A 15192-nucleotide genomic window follows, 5' to 3' on the forward strand; every position below is an offset into this window, starting at 1 on the left:
GCCTCTTACCTGCCCCACCCCCCTCATTGCTTACTTCCTGGGCCGTCTTTGAAATGCAACCTGTCACCCATCCCAAGGCTTTCTTTTTGTTTTGCTTGAATTTTCATTTCTCCTTCGGACCACACAGCCACATAGGTCATTAAAATACCAAAGTACTTCTGTGCTAGTTGGTAAACAGCGGCTTCTCTGTGTGCCTGCCGACTCAGCCCCTCCCCAGGGTGCCCCTGACCCTTCTACAGTCCAGCAGGTCTGCCATGACCCAGGCCCATTGCTATGGCCTGAAGTCTGTTCTGACTGTTCAGTGCCCAGGTTTAGTACCAGTCATTAAATGTTTTGGATGTCAACACCTATCTGGTGTTTAGCTTAAGGAGGAGACTCTGGAGAAGTTAAGAACTTTGTTTTAGTTGCAATTTCACACAAATAGTCCAAATGGGAATTATAATATATGGGTTTTGTCAAGCTAAGCTTCGGGTACAGTTTGGCCCAGAAGTTTTCAATATCCACAGGATTCTCGCTCCATTTGTCTGTAGCTTTCCCTGCTCTGCCCTCCTGTGAGTGTGATCTCTGATCTCAGGCCAGCCCCCCTCACAGTCTGAGGCTACACATCCACACGGCTTATTGTCCAGAGGAAGAAAGGGCAGGAGTCCAACATCCCAGGCTGTCAATCCTGTCAGTCACTCTGATTGGATGGGGTTGTGTCATAAGCTCACCACTTTACCACTCACACTGCCAGAGGGACTCAAACTTGAGTGGTTTAAGCCAATCAGAGTACACCCTGGATCTGAGGGCAGGGTAGTTAGTCTTACCCTCATCTCATGCTTCTCTCTCTCTCTCTCTCTCTCTCTCTCTCTCTCTCTCTCTCTGTGTGTGTGTGTGTGTAAGGACCATTCTTATTAGGACAATGTACTATTAAGAAGGGGGAATGGAACTAGCCAGTGTTGCTCAGTGGTTAAAGCATCAGCCCACTTACCTAAGGGTCACAGGTTCGATTCCCAGTCAAGGGCACATACCTGGGTTGCAGGCTTGATCCCTGGCACCCATTCGGGGTGTGTGCATGAGGCAACCAATCAATGTGTCTCTCTCGCATCAATGTTTCTCTCTCTCTCCCTCCCTCCCTCCCTTCCACTCTCTCTAAAAATCAAAGGAAAAAACATCCTCAGGTGAGGATTAACCAAAAAAAGGGGGTGAGTGCTGAAAAGCAAAAAGCAAATGCGTGTTTGTACTCCACTTTCTGTCTACCCAGCAGGTTTGGGAGAGACACTGAGACCATTTGGGGTCAGAGTGGGTGTAGGAGGTCTGAGAGACCTCTAGTGGAGGCTATCCAAGAGGCTGAAGGAACCTGCTGAAGTCTAGCTGAACAGAACTCCTATAACCAAGGATATACAAAAGAAGCCACTTCAAGATTGGTAGGAGGTGCAGAGGTGCAGAATGGGCTGGTCCCACACCCACATGTGGTGGTTGAAAATCTGGAGGGATATCTGGATGCAGAGGTCGCCCCTGAGGAGTGAGGGGTCCCAGCTCCACACCAGGTTCCCCAGCCAAGGGTTACAATGCCAGGAAGAGAGGTCTGTGAAAACTAGAGGGGATTTCAGCTAAGTGAGATGGAGCTTCTAGAGTCCCAGGCATTGCTCTTTTTTTTTTTTTTTGATATCTTGTTCAGATAGAGAGGGAGGGAGAGAGAGAGAAACTTCGACGTGAAAGGGACACATCGAGTGGCTGCCACCCGCACGACCCAACCAGGGCCGGGGATAAACTGCAACCGAGGTACGTGCCCTTAGCGGGAACCGAACCCGGGTCTCTGTGGACCACAGGCTGACGCTCTAACCACTGAGCCAAACCAGCCAGCACTCAGGCATTCCTCTTAAAGAGCCCACTCATGGACTGACTTGCTGATGGACTCAAGAGACATACAGGGAAGAACTGAATTGTCTGGCTTTAGTGCAAAGGCTGGAGGGACAGTGTTCTCCCAGAAGTGCTGCAGAGGCCATTGTTACTTTTCTGAGCCCTCCCCCTTTAGGCACAGTCAGGTGCCATATCTAAGTCTCCATCAATTTAGCTAACACTGTTCAGCTGGCTCAAATAAACTCTCATTAAAAAAATTTTAAATACTAGGATTATAACCCTGGCCCAATGTTGGTTGAGCATCATCCTGTGCACCAAAAGCTCACTGGTTTGATTCCTGGTCAGGGCACATGTCCAGGTTGTGGGCCAAATCCCCAGTGGGGGGCATGCAGGAGGCGGCCAATCGATGTTCTCTCTCATCAATGTTTCCATCTCTCTCTGTCTCTCCCTTCCTTTCTCTCTAAAATCAATAAAGAAAAAAAAAATTAAAGAATAAATTTGTACAAGGAGATGAAAACTATAAAACATTGCTGAAATAAATGAAAGAAGACTTAAATAAATAGAAAGATATCCCATGTTCATGAACTGGAAGACTTAATATTAATAAGATGACACTTCTACCTGTATTAGTTTGCTAGGGCTGCCAAAATACCACATATTGGGTAGTTTAAACAACAGAAATTTATTTTCTCACAATTCTGGAGGCTAGAAGTTCAGGATGAAGTTGGTTTCTAAGGCCTCTCTCCTTAGCTTACTGATGGCCACCATCTTACTTTGTCCTCACATCGTCTTTTCTCTGTGTGGTCCCACCACTTGTGTCTCCTTGTGTGTCCAAATTCCCTCTTCACATAAAGATTGCTATCAGGCCCTGGCCAATTTGGCTCAGCGGTTAGAGCATCAGCCTGTGGGCTAATAAGTCATGGATTTGATTCTGGTCAAGCGCATGTGCCTTGGTTGCAGTTCATCCCTGGCCCTGGTCGGGGTTGTGCAGGAGGCAACCAGTCAATGTGTATCTCTCACATTGATGTTTCTCTCTCTTCCCCTCTCATCCTTACTCTCCCTCCCTCAGCTTCCCTCTCACTCTACTTGAAGATAAATAGAAAAATATCCTAGGTGAGGATTAAAAAAAAAAAGATTGCTATCAGATTGGGTTATGGTCCACTTTAATAGGCCTCATTTTAACTTAATCACCTCTTTAAAGGGCCTATCTCCAAACACAGTCACGTTCTGAGGTACTAGGTATTAGGGCTTCACCATATACATTTTGGGGGACACTGTGGAAGCAAAACTGAGGATAAGGGGAGACTACTGTACATAGAGACAGAATGCAAATCGGTGATTAAGAAAGGCAAGGAGAAAGAAGGGAATGGGAAGTACCTGCTTAAGGGCATGGGGTTTCATTTTGTAGTGATAAAAATGTGTTGGATCTGGCCCGTGTATCTCAGTGGTTGAGCATCAACCCATAAATCAAGAGGTCATCAGTTCGATTCTCGGTCACAGCACATGCCCAGGTTGTGGGCCTGATTCCCAGTGGGGGGCATGCAGGAGGCCGCCAGTTGAGATTCTCTCTCATTGATGTTTCTCTCTCTCCCTCTTCCTTCCTCTCTCTCTCTCAAAATTAGTAAAGAAGAAAAAAAAATATTTTAATGTGTTGGAGATAGAGACAGGTGGTATTTGCACAACATTGTGAATGTACTGAATGTCACTGAATTGTTCACTTTAAAATGGTCAATTTTATGTTCTATGAATTGTATCTGAACAACAAAATATCTGGTATGGTATATACTAAGAACAATGTAGACCAGTAGAACATAATAGATGGCTTAAAATATGTCTGATTATTGAAGAGATTTAATATTGGACACAAATGTCTTTCATTTTGATGGGAAAGTGATGGTTTATTTAATAAATGGTTCTGGAAAAAAATTGAATTACAAGGATAAAATCTAATTTAAATCCCTACTTCACACCATATGCAAAAGTTAAGTCAAGATTAATGAAAAGTACATGTAGAAAAACACACATATTTTACCAAAAAAAAATTGCAGAATATTTGTTTTAATTTGGCATGGGGACAGCTTCCTAAGCAAGCTAGAAAACACAGAAGCTATTTAGGGAACATTACATACTTTTTTTTCTTTATTGATTTTAGAGAGAGAGGAAGGGAGAGGGAGAGAGAGATAGAAACATGCCCTCCACTGGGGATTTGGCCCACAACCTGGGCATATACCCTGAATGGGAATCAAACCAGCAACCTCTTGGTGCATGGGTCAACACTCAACCAGTGAGCCACACCAGCCGGGCCATTATATAGATTTGACCATATAAAAAATTAAAATTTTGCACTGCAAAAGAAAAATAAATGTTTTATTTTATTTTATTAAAAAAAATTGTTTTATCCTCACCCGAGGACATTTTTCCATTTTTTGTTCAGATAGAGTGGGAGGGAGGGAGAGAGAGAGAGAGAAACATTGATGTGAAAGGGACACATCGAGTGGTTGCCACCCACACGACCCAACCAGGGCCGGGGACAAACTGCAACCAAGGTACATGCCCTTAGCGGGAACTGAACCCAGGTCTCTCTGGACCACAAGCCGACGCTCTAACCGCTGAGCCAAACCGGCCAGGGCATAAATAAATATTTTATATGTATTCAGAACATGAACACTAAACCAAAGAAAATAGTTGCAACAAATATGACAAAAGGTTTTTTCTCTAATATGGATCTCTAAAAATGTATAGCAAAATGTGACAACTTTACAAAATGTCAGAGAAGAGGAAATCCAAATTTTCGATAAATACAGGAAAGGATAGTCAACCTCATTAGTATAGAAATGCAAACTAAAGCAAAAGAACAACAAAAACTTAGTGCTTGTTCCTTATGAAACTAGCAAAAGGGAATAGAAGCAATAAAGTTCAAGAGTGGTGATGCTGCCAGCACTCTTTCTTTGCTGGTAGAACTGTGAACTGCTACAACTTTGGAAAGCAATGTCATGATATCTACTAAAATGAAAAATATGCATATCTTGACTCAGTAATTGTACTTCTTAGGACCTGCCCCTTAGAAATAAAACAACTGTAGGCCAGGCAGGTGTAGCTCAGTGGACTGAGCGTCATCTCATGGACTGAGAGGTCTCGGGTCAACTCCCCATAGGGGCACATGCCTGGCTGCACATGCCCAGTTGTCTCAATCCCCAGTTGGGGGCATGCAGGAGGCAGCCAATGGATGTTTCTCTCTCCCATTAATGTTTCTATCTCTCTCTCTCAAAAAATCAATACAAACATTTATTACTTATTATTATTATTATTATTAATCATCACCTGAGGATATTTTTCTATTTATCTTCAGATAGAGTGGGAGGGAGAGAGAGAGCAACATTGACCTGAGAGGGACACATTGATGGGCTGCCTCCCGCAAGACCCTGACCAAGGTGGAGGATGAACTGCAACCGAGGATATGCCCTTGACCAGAATCGAACCTCTGACTCATTGGTCCAGAAGCTGACCCTCTAACCGCTGAGCAAAACCAGCCAGGCTAAAAACATTAAAAATTAAAAAAAGAAAGAAAATAACTATTCAAGGAAATGAATTTAAGGATCTTTATTGTAGCATTGTTAGCAGTAGTTAACAAATAAAACAAAAATAATCCAAATTGCCCTGGCCGGTTTGGCTCAGCGGTTAGAGCATCAGCCCGCGGACCAGAGAGTTCCAGGTTCAGTTCCCACTAAGGGCACGTACCTCTGCTGCAGTTTGTCCCCAGTCCCAGTTGGGGTCATGTGGGTGGTGACTAGTCGATGTGTCTCTCTCACATTGATGTTTCTCTCCCCCCCCCCCCATCTCTCCCGCTCTGTCTGAGAATAAATGCAAAAATGTCCTCGGGTGAGGATAAAAAAAATAAAGAACCCAAATTATCAACATGGAAACATTACATGAATTTGGTATATTCGTACTATGAAATATTATGCAGCCAATTTTTTAAAGGTGTCAGATATATGTCCATTGGTCTTTAAAGATGGCTTTAATATATTGCTAAAAAGCATGTTGTTTTTAGAAAATATGTATCATATGATCCAGTTTTTGTTTAAAAACTTTTTAAAAAGACACCACTTATTTTACGCATCCATTCATTCACTCCTTTAACAAATATTTATTGACTGTCTACTACATGCTGGGAATACAGCAGTAAAGAAAATCGATAAATACCCCTTTTCTCATGGACTTAACATTATTAATGATGGTGACAAGAGAGGGGTTTGGAGGTTGGGTGTGGACCCCTGCACCAAGAGATCACCAATTTGATTCCTGTCAAGGCACATGCCAGGGTTTTGGGCTCAATCCCCAGTAGGGGGCGTGCACGAGGCAACTGATTGATGTTTGTCTTATCCATATTTCCATCTCCTGTCCTCTCTCTCTAAAAATATTAAATAAATACATTTTTTAAAGATAAAAAGAGATGTTGAATATTCAGGTGTGTTATATGCGAGGAATCAGTAGGGAAAAAATTTGAGAATCATACCCATTTTTGAGGTATTTAAAGTCATAAAACTGTATGATTTTTGTCAAGTTCGTGCATATTTGCATAAACTTGGAGGAAATGTGGAAGGATGCACTGTGAGACTAGAAAGACCTCGGTTCAAATCTCAGCTGTCAGTCTCTTGGAAGGTTACCCAGGCTCTTAAAGCTTGTTTATAAAATGTAAAGAATAACACAGCCTTCCAAATTCCTCCGCCATTGCCACCTCTTGGCTTTGAGAAGCTGCCGAGAAGTTGCAAACTCGGAGATGGAAACGTAGCATCCGGAAAGCCCAGGCTGAAGCCAGGACAGCCACATTGATTATGGGAAGTAAGGAAGCGACGCGACCGCAGCCACTTTTCAGCTAGGGCAGGAGGCGACTTCCGGCCAGCACCTCGAGAGACAGTAGGCGGAGCTCTGACTGACGTGTTCATTAAGGGCGGGGCTTCCGCAGAGCGCTGAGCACGGCGGGCGGAGGTAGGCAGTTGTAGTCCCGCCCCCAAGTTTGGGCTCCACCCCTCGGCCCCACTTCCGCCGGGCGAGCGTCGGTAGGCGTCGCTGCAGTAACTCGGGCCGGCGGTTTGCCTCATCACGGAAGATGGCGACCTCATCGCTGAACGGGGCGGTGTGCTCCCCGAACTCGGGGAATTCGGCGGCCTCGGGCGCCGTCCTGCAGACCGCGGCCGGCATGTACGAGCAGCTCAAGGGCGAATGGAACCGCAAAAGCCCCAACCTTAGCAAGTGCGGAGAAGAGCTGGGCCGTCTCAAGGTAGGGGTGGCCGTGGGCGCTCCCAGGGGGTCCAGACCGAGCCGAGTTCCTCTCCGCGGGCGAAACCGCTGTGCCGACCGGATACAGTCGGGTATCCAACATGGTGAAGGATTCAGAACAGCCAGTGTGCGGACTTGGAGAAGTGAGAAGGGCCTGGAACTGAGCAAATGCAGCCCCACGGATGGGGGCGATGGAAAGACTGGTTTGGGCACAACCGAGTGAGAGGTCAGAGTGTTGGTGCTTGGAGGCCTAACTGGCTGGAGTGGCAGGACGCGGGTGTCGGAGTTTTCCTGGTGGTGGGTTCTGGATAAGGCCAAGTGGGGAATGAGGACTGGATAGGGCGATGAAAGGAGGCTGAGATAATGGGGTGTATGGTCTAGACCAGACCAAGTTTGGGTCTGAGAGATTTGGGGTTAGGGATGCATCTGTGGGGAGTGGGAGGCCAGTCAAGTTGTGAAGGCTGGACTAAAGCCACACAAAAGAAGTCTTACAGTAGAGGACTAGACTGGGGTTCATGGTGCTTCCGACCAAGTGTGTTTGGGAAAATACAAATACTGTGGGCTGGACCAAAATGCTGAGAGATGGGGGTGTCAGATGCGGAGTGAGTCATGGGCTGGACTATACCTGGAGGTTGGCATCTCTCCCTCCTCCCTCCCTTGTTGGATTTGGGTTGGAGGGAGTAAGCAGGGCTCAACCCAGTGGAGTGTGGGAAAGGTCTGCCAAGGTGTGAAGGTGCTAGTGTCCGGTCACCCCCTTGATTCCATTGAGCCAGGCTTGGATTTTGTCTCCTGTTCCCAGTGGCGCTATTAATCATTGTAATGTGAGGCAATCCTGAATGAGCACTCACAGTGCTTTATGAGGGCTGGCTCCTTTAATGCTCACAACAACCTTATGAGGAAGGGATGCTGATGACCTACATTTTCTAGATTGGAAAACCAAGGCCTAGAAAAGGTAAGTAACCATTACTTAAGTCCCATCTTCCTTCTTTTTTTCTTTTCATTCTGTGAGTCAGCTGGTTCTGCTGGAGCTCAACTTCCTGCCAACCACAGGGACCAAACTGACCAAACAGCAGCTCATTCTGGCCCGTGAGTGTCACTGGAGTTGGTGGATGGTGATGCATTGGGGGTCGTGGCAGGAATGGTGCAGTGGTGGTCAGGAGAGGGACCCAGTCACCTCCTGAGAATCTTCCCTGTCACCCACAGGTGACATACTGGAGATTGGGGCCCAGTGGAGTATCCTACGCAAGGACATTCCTTCCTTCGAGCGCTACATGGCCCAGCTCAAATGCTACTACTTCGATTACAAGTGAGGTTGGACTCTGCCCCTGATTGGGGTTGGAGGGGGTTCCATGGCGGCTCTTTGATCCCTGGTGCTCTAGCCTGGGACCTTCCCCTTTGCCTAGCTCTATCCGCAGAGGCTGCAGGGTCCTGAGTCTCTGTTGGCCTCCCTTCTGTTTCTCCCTCAACATTCCCATGCTACATTTCCACTCATAAGTGTAACCACCATCACCTTTCATCTTCCCTGGCCCCAGCCTTGACCTCTTGGATTAGTCCTTCCCCCTTCCCCTCACCCCCACCCCATAGTAGCCAGTAGGATCTCTGTGACACTAAAATTCAGCGATGTTGATCCCCTGCTTAGAACCTGTTATGGCTCTCCATAGTCTTCAGGTTCCAGGCCAAGTTCTTTCCTGTGGCCTCCAGTGCTGTACCAGCCCTCTTCCTAGCTACCCCCATCCCAGCCCTGACCCCTCTGCCTGTGCTTCTCCCATCCCAGAACTGTCTCTCCTGCTGGACTGAGCCTCCTAAAGGCAGAGGATGTGTACCAACTTTGCCTAGCATGGGGCCCAGGCCCAGGGAATGGATTCAGTGGATATATGTTGAATATAAAACTGAATGGTCTTATAACTCAGTGGTGCCTGCATGGATTAATGATTAAGAATTTGACATTAAAAGTCAGATGAACCTGAGTTTGAAACTGATTTTGCCAGTTCCCGATTATGTGGTCTTGGGCAAATGGCCTTACCTCCCTAAGCCTCACTATCCCCCTTAAAATAAGGGTGATAATTTTTAACACCATAATCATAGCTAACACACAGTATTTGGGCCAGGTACTGTTCTAATCACTTTATCTAGTTTAAGTCATTTAATTCACTTAACCCTTATTCATTAAACCCCCTCTTGTGATATGGGTACTGTGATGATACCCATTTTACAGTTGGGGAAACTGAGGCTGAGTCACTTTACTGAAGTGAAGTCACATACTTAGGCCCATCTGACTGTGACTTCTTCATATCTCTCTGGACATCAGTTTCATCTGAAAATCCAGGACTCAATACCTCTCCATGGAGTCTGCATGTGATAGTCACCGGAATCCCCAGAACCTGGGTACCTCAGTTTTTCTCACCTTGGTTCCCTCCCCTTGGTTCACAGGGAACAGCTCCCCGAGTCAGCATACATGCACCAGCTCTTGGGCCTTAACCTCCTCTTCCTGCTGTCTCAGAATCGGGTGGCTGAGTTCCACACGGAGTTGGAGCGACTGCCTGCCAAGGATATTCAGACCAATGTATACATCAAGCATCCTGTGTCCCTTGAGCAAGTGAGTCTGGAGAAAGGAAGGGAAGGGGAGGGCCTGGCTAAAGGGAGTGGTGCAGGGACAGACCTTAGGGAGGGTTTCCTGGAGGAATGAGTAAGGTTCACCCATCTTTTAGCCCATGGACTCATTTGTTTATTTGTCCAACAAATACTGAGCACCAGCCAAGCGCCAGACACTGTGGTTGGTTTTCAGACTGTACAGTGAACAAAACAGATACATTCCCTGGTCTTGGGAGCATGACATTCAGATGAGGAAGAGACAAAAAACCAAAAAGATTAAGTAGCCTGTATAGTCTGTCAGATGTCACGTGCTATGGAGGAAAATAAAGCAGGAAGGAGGGTGGAGACCTGGGGGCAAGGGTGGATTTTTAATAAGGGTAGTCGGGAAGGCCTTGCTGAAAATGTGAAATTTGAAAAAGACTTGAGAGAGATGAAGAACCCAACCACGTGGACGTCTAGGGGAACAGTGGTCCGGGTAGAGGCAGCAGCCAGACTGAGGTCCCAAGGCAGAAACATGCCTGGTGTGATGAAGGGGTAGCAAAGACAACAGTGTTTCTAGAACAAGGTCAGCAGGGTCAGGGAAGAGCCTTAGTAACCAAGGTTAGGAAGTCGTTTCCAGAGCTGCGGTCTCAGGAGGATTTGGCTGTGGAGAGAGGTTGGGAGAGAGGGCAGTTAAGGCGGGCAGCACAGCTCGGGCGAAGGAGGAATGGGCTTGTGGTGCATCCAGCTCTGTCTCCCTCCTGTGACTGAAGAGTAGATGAGATGATTACATACCGGCCCAGGGCAGGCTGGGAGTATGGTTTGTGTATGTTGTGTGTGTGTGTGTGTGTGTGTATCTAAGTAAACCAGGGGGGCCTTCCTGGTAGAGCAGGTGCCCATTCTGTTCGGGGAGTTATGGAGGCACTGGGAGAATGGTGGCGCCTCACTGGGTAGGCCAGTGTGCAGCCTCTAAGTCATCTTCTCATCTTCCCCCCTCGCTCTTTTCAGTACCTAATGGAGGGCAGCTACAACAAGGTGTTCCTGGCCAAAGGCAACATCCCGGCCGAGAGCTACACCTTCTTCATCGACATCCTGCTTGACACTATCAGGTGTGTGGGGGGCCAGGGCCCTGTGGGGTTCGGAAAGAGCTTGGCATCCGGAGTCAGGTAGCCTTTAGTTGAATCCTGTTCTGGCCACTCGTGATCTGGGGAGACCGGGCTCATCAGTTTTCCTTTTCTATGAACTGGAACTGGTCATGGCCATGAGATTGTGGACCAGAGCCCTATCTCGCTCTGGGCTTTTTACGAATGTGCCCATATATTTCAGACCCAGAGCGTGGATTTGGCACCCAGACAGTGCTCAGCAACAGGGACCTGCTCAGCAAACAGGGACCACGCTGCCTCTCTCAGAAGTCGTCATGGGTCACGTGACCTCACCTCACGTCACCTAAACTGTGGCGCTCCTAGTTTCACCTTTAGCCCGTCAGGGGGTGTTCTGTGCACAAGTGACATCACAGAGGAAAGTGGGCATGACGTTTACAAGTCCTTCGAGGAGTAAAGGGGTGTCCAGGTGGTGGCAGAGTGCCAGATTGAGATGGGTTTCCATTCCTTGGGTGGCAAAGCCAAGCCCGCAGAGGTGGTGGGAGTGAGGAGGGTAGTTTTCGCAGGTTTAGGTTTCTTTTTTTTTTTTTCATCTTCACCCGAGGATATTTTTCCGTTGCTCTTCAGATAGACTGGGAGTAGGAGGGAGGAAGGGAGAGAGAGAGAGACGGGGAGAGATACGAGAGAGACACATCGATTGGCCATCCCCCGAATGACCCCGTCAGGGGCCAGGGATAGAACCCGAAACCAAGGTACACGCCCTTGACCGGGAATTGAACCCATGATTTTTTGTTCTGCAGGCCCATGCTCTAACTGCTGAGCCAAACCAGCCAGGGCTAGGTTATTTTTAATTATGAATTTTTTTTTTTTAATCCTCACTTGAGGATGTTTTTTCATTTTTGTTCAAATACAGTGGGAGGGAGGGAGAGAAAGAGAGGGAGATAGAGAGAAGCATTGATGTGAGAGAGACACATTGACTGGTTGCCTCCCACACAACCCTGACCAGGGCCGGGGACAAACCGCAACCGAGGTATGTGCCCTTGACCGGAATCAGACCCGTGACTCATTGGTCCTTGGGCCAACACTCTAACCGCTGAGCCAGACTGGCCAGGGCTCATGAATGTTTTGACTTTCCAAAATCAACAGGGAGTGAAAAAATGTGCCCACATATTACTTGACCTAAGAGATAACATACTTAAGAATAGATGCACCCTTCCCATCAGTTTTTCTCCTCCGAGCTAATCCCTTCTTCCGTTTCAGTGACTTGATGCTTTGCTGTTTTTCCATTCAGTGTTGATCATCATACCTCTTGGCAAGGGTGCAAAGAACCCCCTCAAGATTGGATTTAGAAATGGAGTGCAGCACCCTTGTGGGAGGGTGGTGTTATGTAAAGAGACCCCCCTTCATGGGAACCCAGGACTGGCTTTCAGATAGCCTGAAATCATGGCTGGGAGTGGGATTCAGAGTTTGGGCCTGGAAGCCAGAGAGACCTGGGTGTGACCCTGGTTTTGCAATTCTGGTCATGCTCCTCCCTCTCTGCCTGAGCCTCCGTTAGTTAAACAGGACAGGTAACAAACATATTCCAGTAGTCAGTGCTGAGCTGAAGGGCCAGAGCTCGCCCATGTCAGACCAGGGAGGACAGGGCCTGGAGTGCTGCGTGTGTTCAATAGTGAGAACCTCATCTTCCCCCAGAGATGAGATTGCCGGATGCATCGAGAAGGCCTATGAGAAAATCCTCTTTACTGAGGCCACCCGGATCCTCTTCTTCAACACACCCAAAAAGATGACGGACTACGCCAAAAAGGTGGCTGGGGTGCAAAGGGTCATGGGGCCAAGGGGTGCACTCACTAAGAGCAGTGAGGGTGGTCTGGAGGGACACTGGAGCATGACTGCCCAGGTTTAAAAATCCAGCTGTGTAACCTCAGGCAAATTGCTGGACTTCTCTGAGCTTCAGTTTCCCTGTCTATAGGATGAGGCTAGAATTTAACATGTGGGGCGCGCTTAGCACAGCATCTGGCACAAGGCAGAGTTGGCTACTCGACACATGTTGGCTGTTGTCCTTGTCAGAATTCCTTGGAGGTTGCAGCTTTTCCCCATATGACTGTGCTACACTGGTCTGGGGTATTTATGTAGGAGCAGTGTCCGTGGAGATGCTGGTGCAAGGGGTGCAGTGACCCTGGTATCAGGAGGGTTAAGGACAGGCTGGAAGAGGTGAAACTGGACTTGAGCGATGGTGACAGCTGATATTTAGTGATTGTTTACTCTGGGCCAAATACTGTTCTCAGCACTTTACAAGTGTTGATTGAATTCTCATAGCAGACTTATCCAGTGTCAAACAGAGAAACTGAGGCACAGAGAGGTACAGATGCTTGCCTAGAATTGTGCGGGTAGATGAGGGTTGGTGAGGAAAGCAAGCCAGGGCTTACATGGGTAAGAGCTGGTTCTGCAGGGTGGGGAGGGAGCCTCTGTGATCACCCCTCCCATCTTTCCTCTCTCCCTTTCTGCAGCGAGGGTGGGTCCTGGGCCTCAACAACTACTACAGCTTTGCCAGCCAGCAGCAGAAACCAGAAGATACCACCATCCCCTCCACGGAGCTGGCCAAACAGGTCATCGAGTATGCCCGGCAGCTGGAAATGATCGTCTGAGCCCAGCAGGCACTGGGGTGGGGCAGGGCTTGCATTACTGAAAGCAGCTGTAGTGCAAGGTTTCCTCCAATAAAGCTGAATGGACATTCTGTCTCCCAGGCCCTTACCTCCCTGGGTGGAATGGTGGGGAGACAAGTCCTTATCTCTGAAGAACTTGGAAGTTTGATGCCCCTCAGGGGTCAGCTTTTGTCCAGTGGCCTTTGCTTAAGGTGTCAAATGCCCACTGCAGGGTTCTGGTGGCACTGTGGCTTGGGGGAGCACAGCTCTGGGTAGAGGGACTGTTGCACCCAGCTGTGGACACAGGAGGGCCAGGCTAAGGCACCAGTTCCTTAGTGAAGGGTATGAAATGTCCCATTTTTAAAAAATGTTTGCAATGCATTAAACCAATTTTTTCAATGACATTCAAAATGGACTACTTATATGGGCTACCAATTTGAGACCTCTTGGAACAAAAGGCATGGGCCCTGGCATGAGTTTGCCTTGGTTCCTTCCCTTCCTGAGCCAGTGCTGTGACTTACGACATTCCACATCCCCAGCTTATGTTTCCTGCCTTGACATTCTTGAGGTGTTTAAGGCAGAGTCCAAATCTGGCTAGGCCATTTGTAGAATTTTTCATGTCTTCCAGAGTCAGTTTCTCCAGCTGTAAAATGGAAATGATCACTCCTGCTTTCTAGAGGGATTTGTGCTGAACCCTTCAGCTTGGCACCAGATCAGCTCAGAAATGGGGCTGATGGTATTATGGGGAATGAGACCATCTCACCCTGGGGCCCATCATTCTGGATGCTGGATGAATGGAACTTCCGTTACTGTTGCCCTGAGTCCAACCTGTTTAGGATGTGGTGCCTGTGGAGAATTCTGCCCTGCCCCACCCCACTCTTTCAACCCTTAGCAGGTGACTTGACAGGCATTTAGGCATCTGGATGGTTGGTTATTTTATTGTCAAGGAGGGGGAGGTAGAAGCCATCGATCAGACTGTATTCAGTTGGAATGGGTGGCCTGCAAGTCGAAGTGCTCCAGACCGGCCACCAGGGAGCCGGCCAGCTTGATGGTGGCAACCCAGGATGGCTCACTCAGGTGGTTGGTGGGTGTGCTCAGCCTAGGATGAAGTAGAGTAAGCAGGGTATGGCTATGTGGTCAGGCCCTTACCCCTTCTAGGCTTCACTCCATCTGCATGAGGGACCATGTCTGGGTATCTCATAGGCAGTCTAGGGCAGGGCTGTGGCCATTTAAACCAGGTAGGAAAAGGTGCTACGGGTTGGTGATAGTGTGACATCCCTCCCACCTCCCAGCTGAGCTCCAAGGGGTCCAGAGCAGAGGGTCTCCTAGTGATTTAGGATTCTCAGGAGCTGGGGTCAGACAGACCCTGGTATCCAATCCTGAAATTCAGTGTGTGGGGTAATTGGATGATGCAGAGCGTCTCCCCTAGATCTGAAGACTTGGGAGTAGTCTCTAGCACAAGGGCTGGGACATCAGTGCCCTCTGGCAGTCAAAACCTTGGGTCCCAGAATCAGAAATTGCCAGAGGCTGAGGGTAGCAGTCTGGGGCTAGAACTGGGGCTTCCTTTGGAGCCCTGCATTTATATTTGTTTGGTTCCAGAAGACAGTCATCTCCCCTCCCATCCCTGAAGAGCTTGGGACATGGTCTCTGTTGCCACTCTCAGGGACAGGGTCAAGGCTGTGAAGACAGTGGATCAGCTGGGACCAGTTTCCACCCTTGATAGCTCCAGAAAGTAACCAAAGCAACAAGAGGGTCAG

The 15192-nt window shown here is 48.1% G+C and overlaps 1 protein-coding gene across 1 annotated transcript; it reads left to right on the top strand.

Annotated features, from left to right (window-relative positions):
* Positions 1-6728: 6728 nt before the first annotated feature.
* Positions 6729-13532, top strand: PSMD8 (proteasome 26S subunit, non-ATPase 8). Its single transcript, XM_036274494.1, has 7 exons — positions 6729-7123; positions 8136-8208; positions 8326-8428; positions 9553-9718; positions 10702-10802; positions 12486-12597; positions 13301-13532. Exons 1-7 carry the CDS (start codon positions 6953-6955, stop codon positions 13436-13438), a joined length of 864 nt encoding a protein of 287 aa, XP_036130387.1. The 5' UTR covers positions 6729-6952; the 3' UTR covers positions 13439-13532.
* The last annotated feature ends 1660 nt before the right edge of the window (positions 13533-15192 follow it).

Source organism: Molossus molossus, unplaced genomic scaffold (genome assembly GCF_014108415.1).
Source record: "Molossus molossus isolate mMolMol1 unplaced genomic scaffold, mMolMol1.p scaffold_m16_p_21, whole genome shotgun sequence".
Lineage (NCBI taxonomy): Eukaryota > Metazoa > Chordata > Mammalia > Chiroptera > Molossidae > Molossus > Molossus molossus.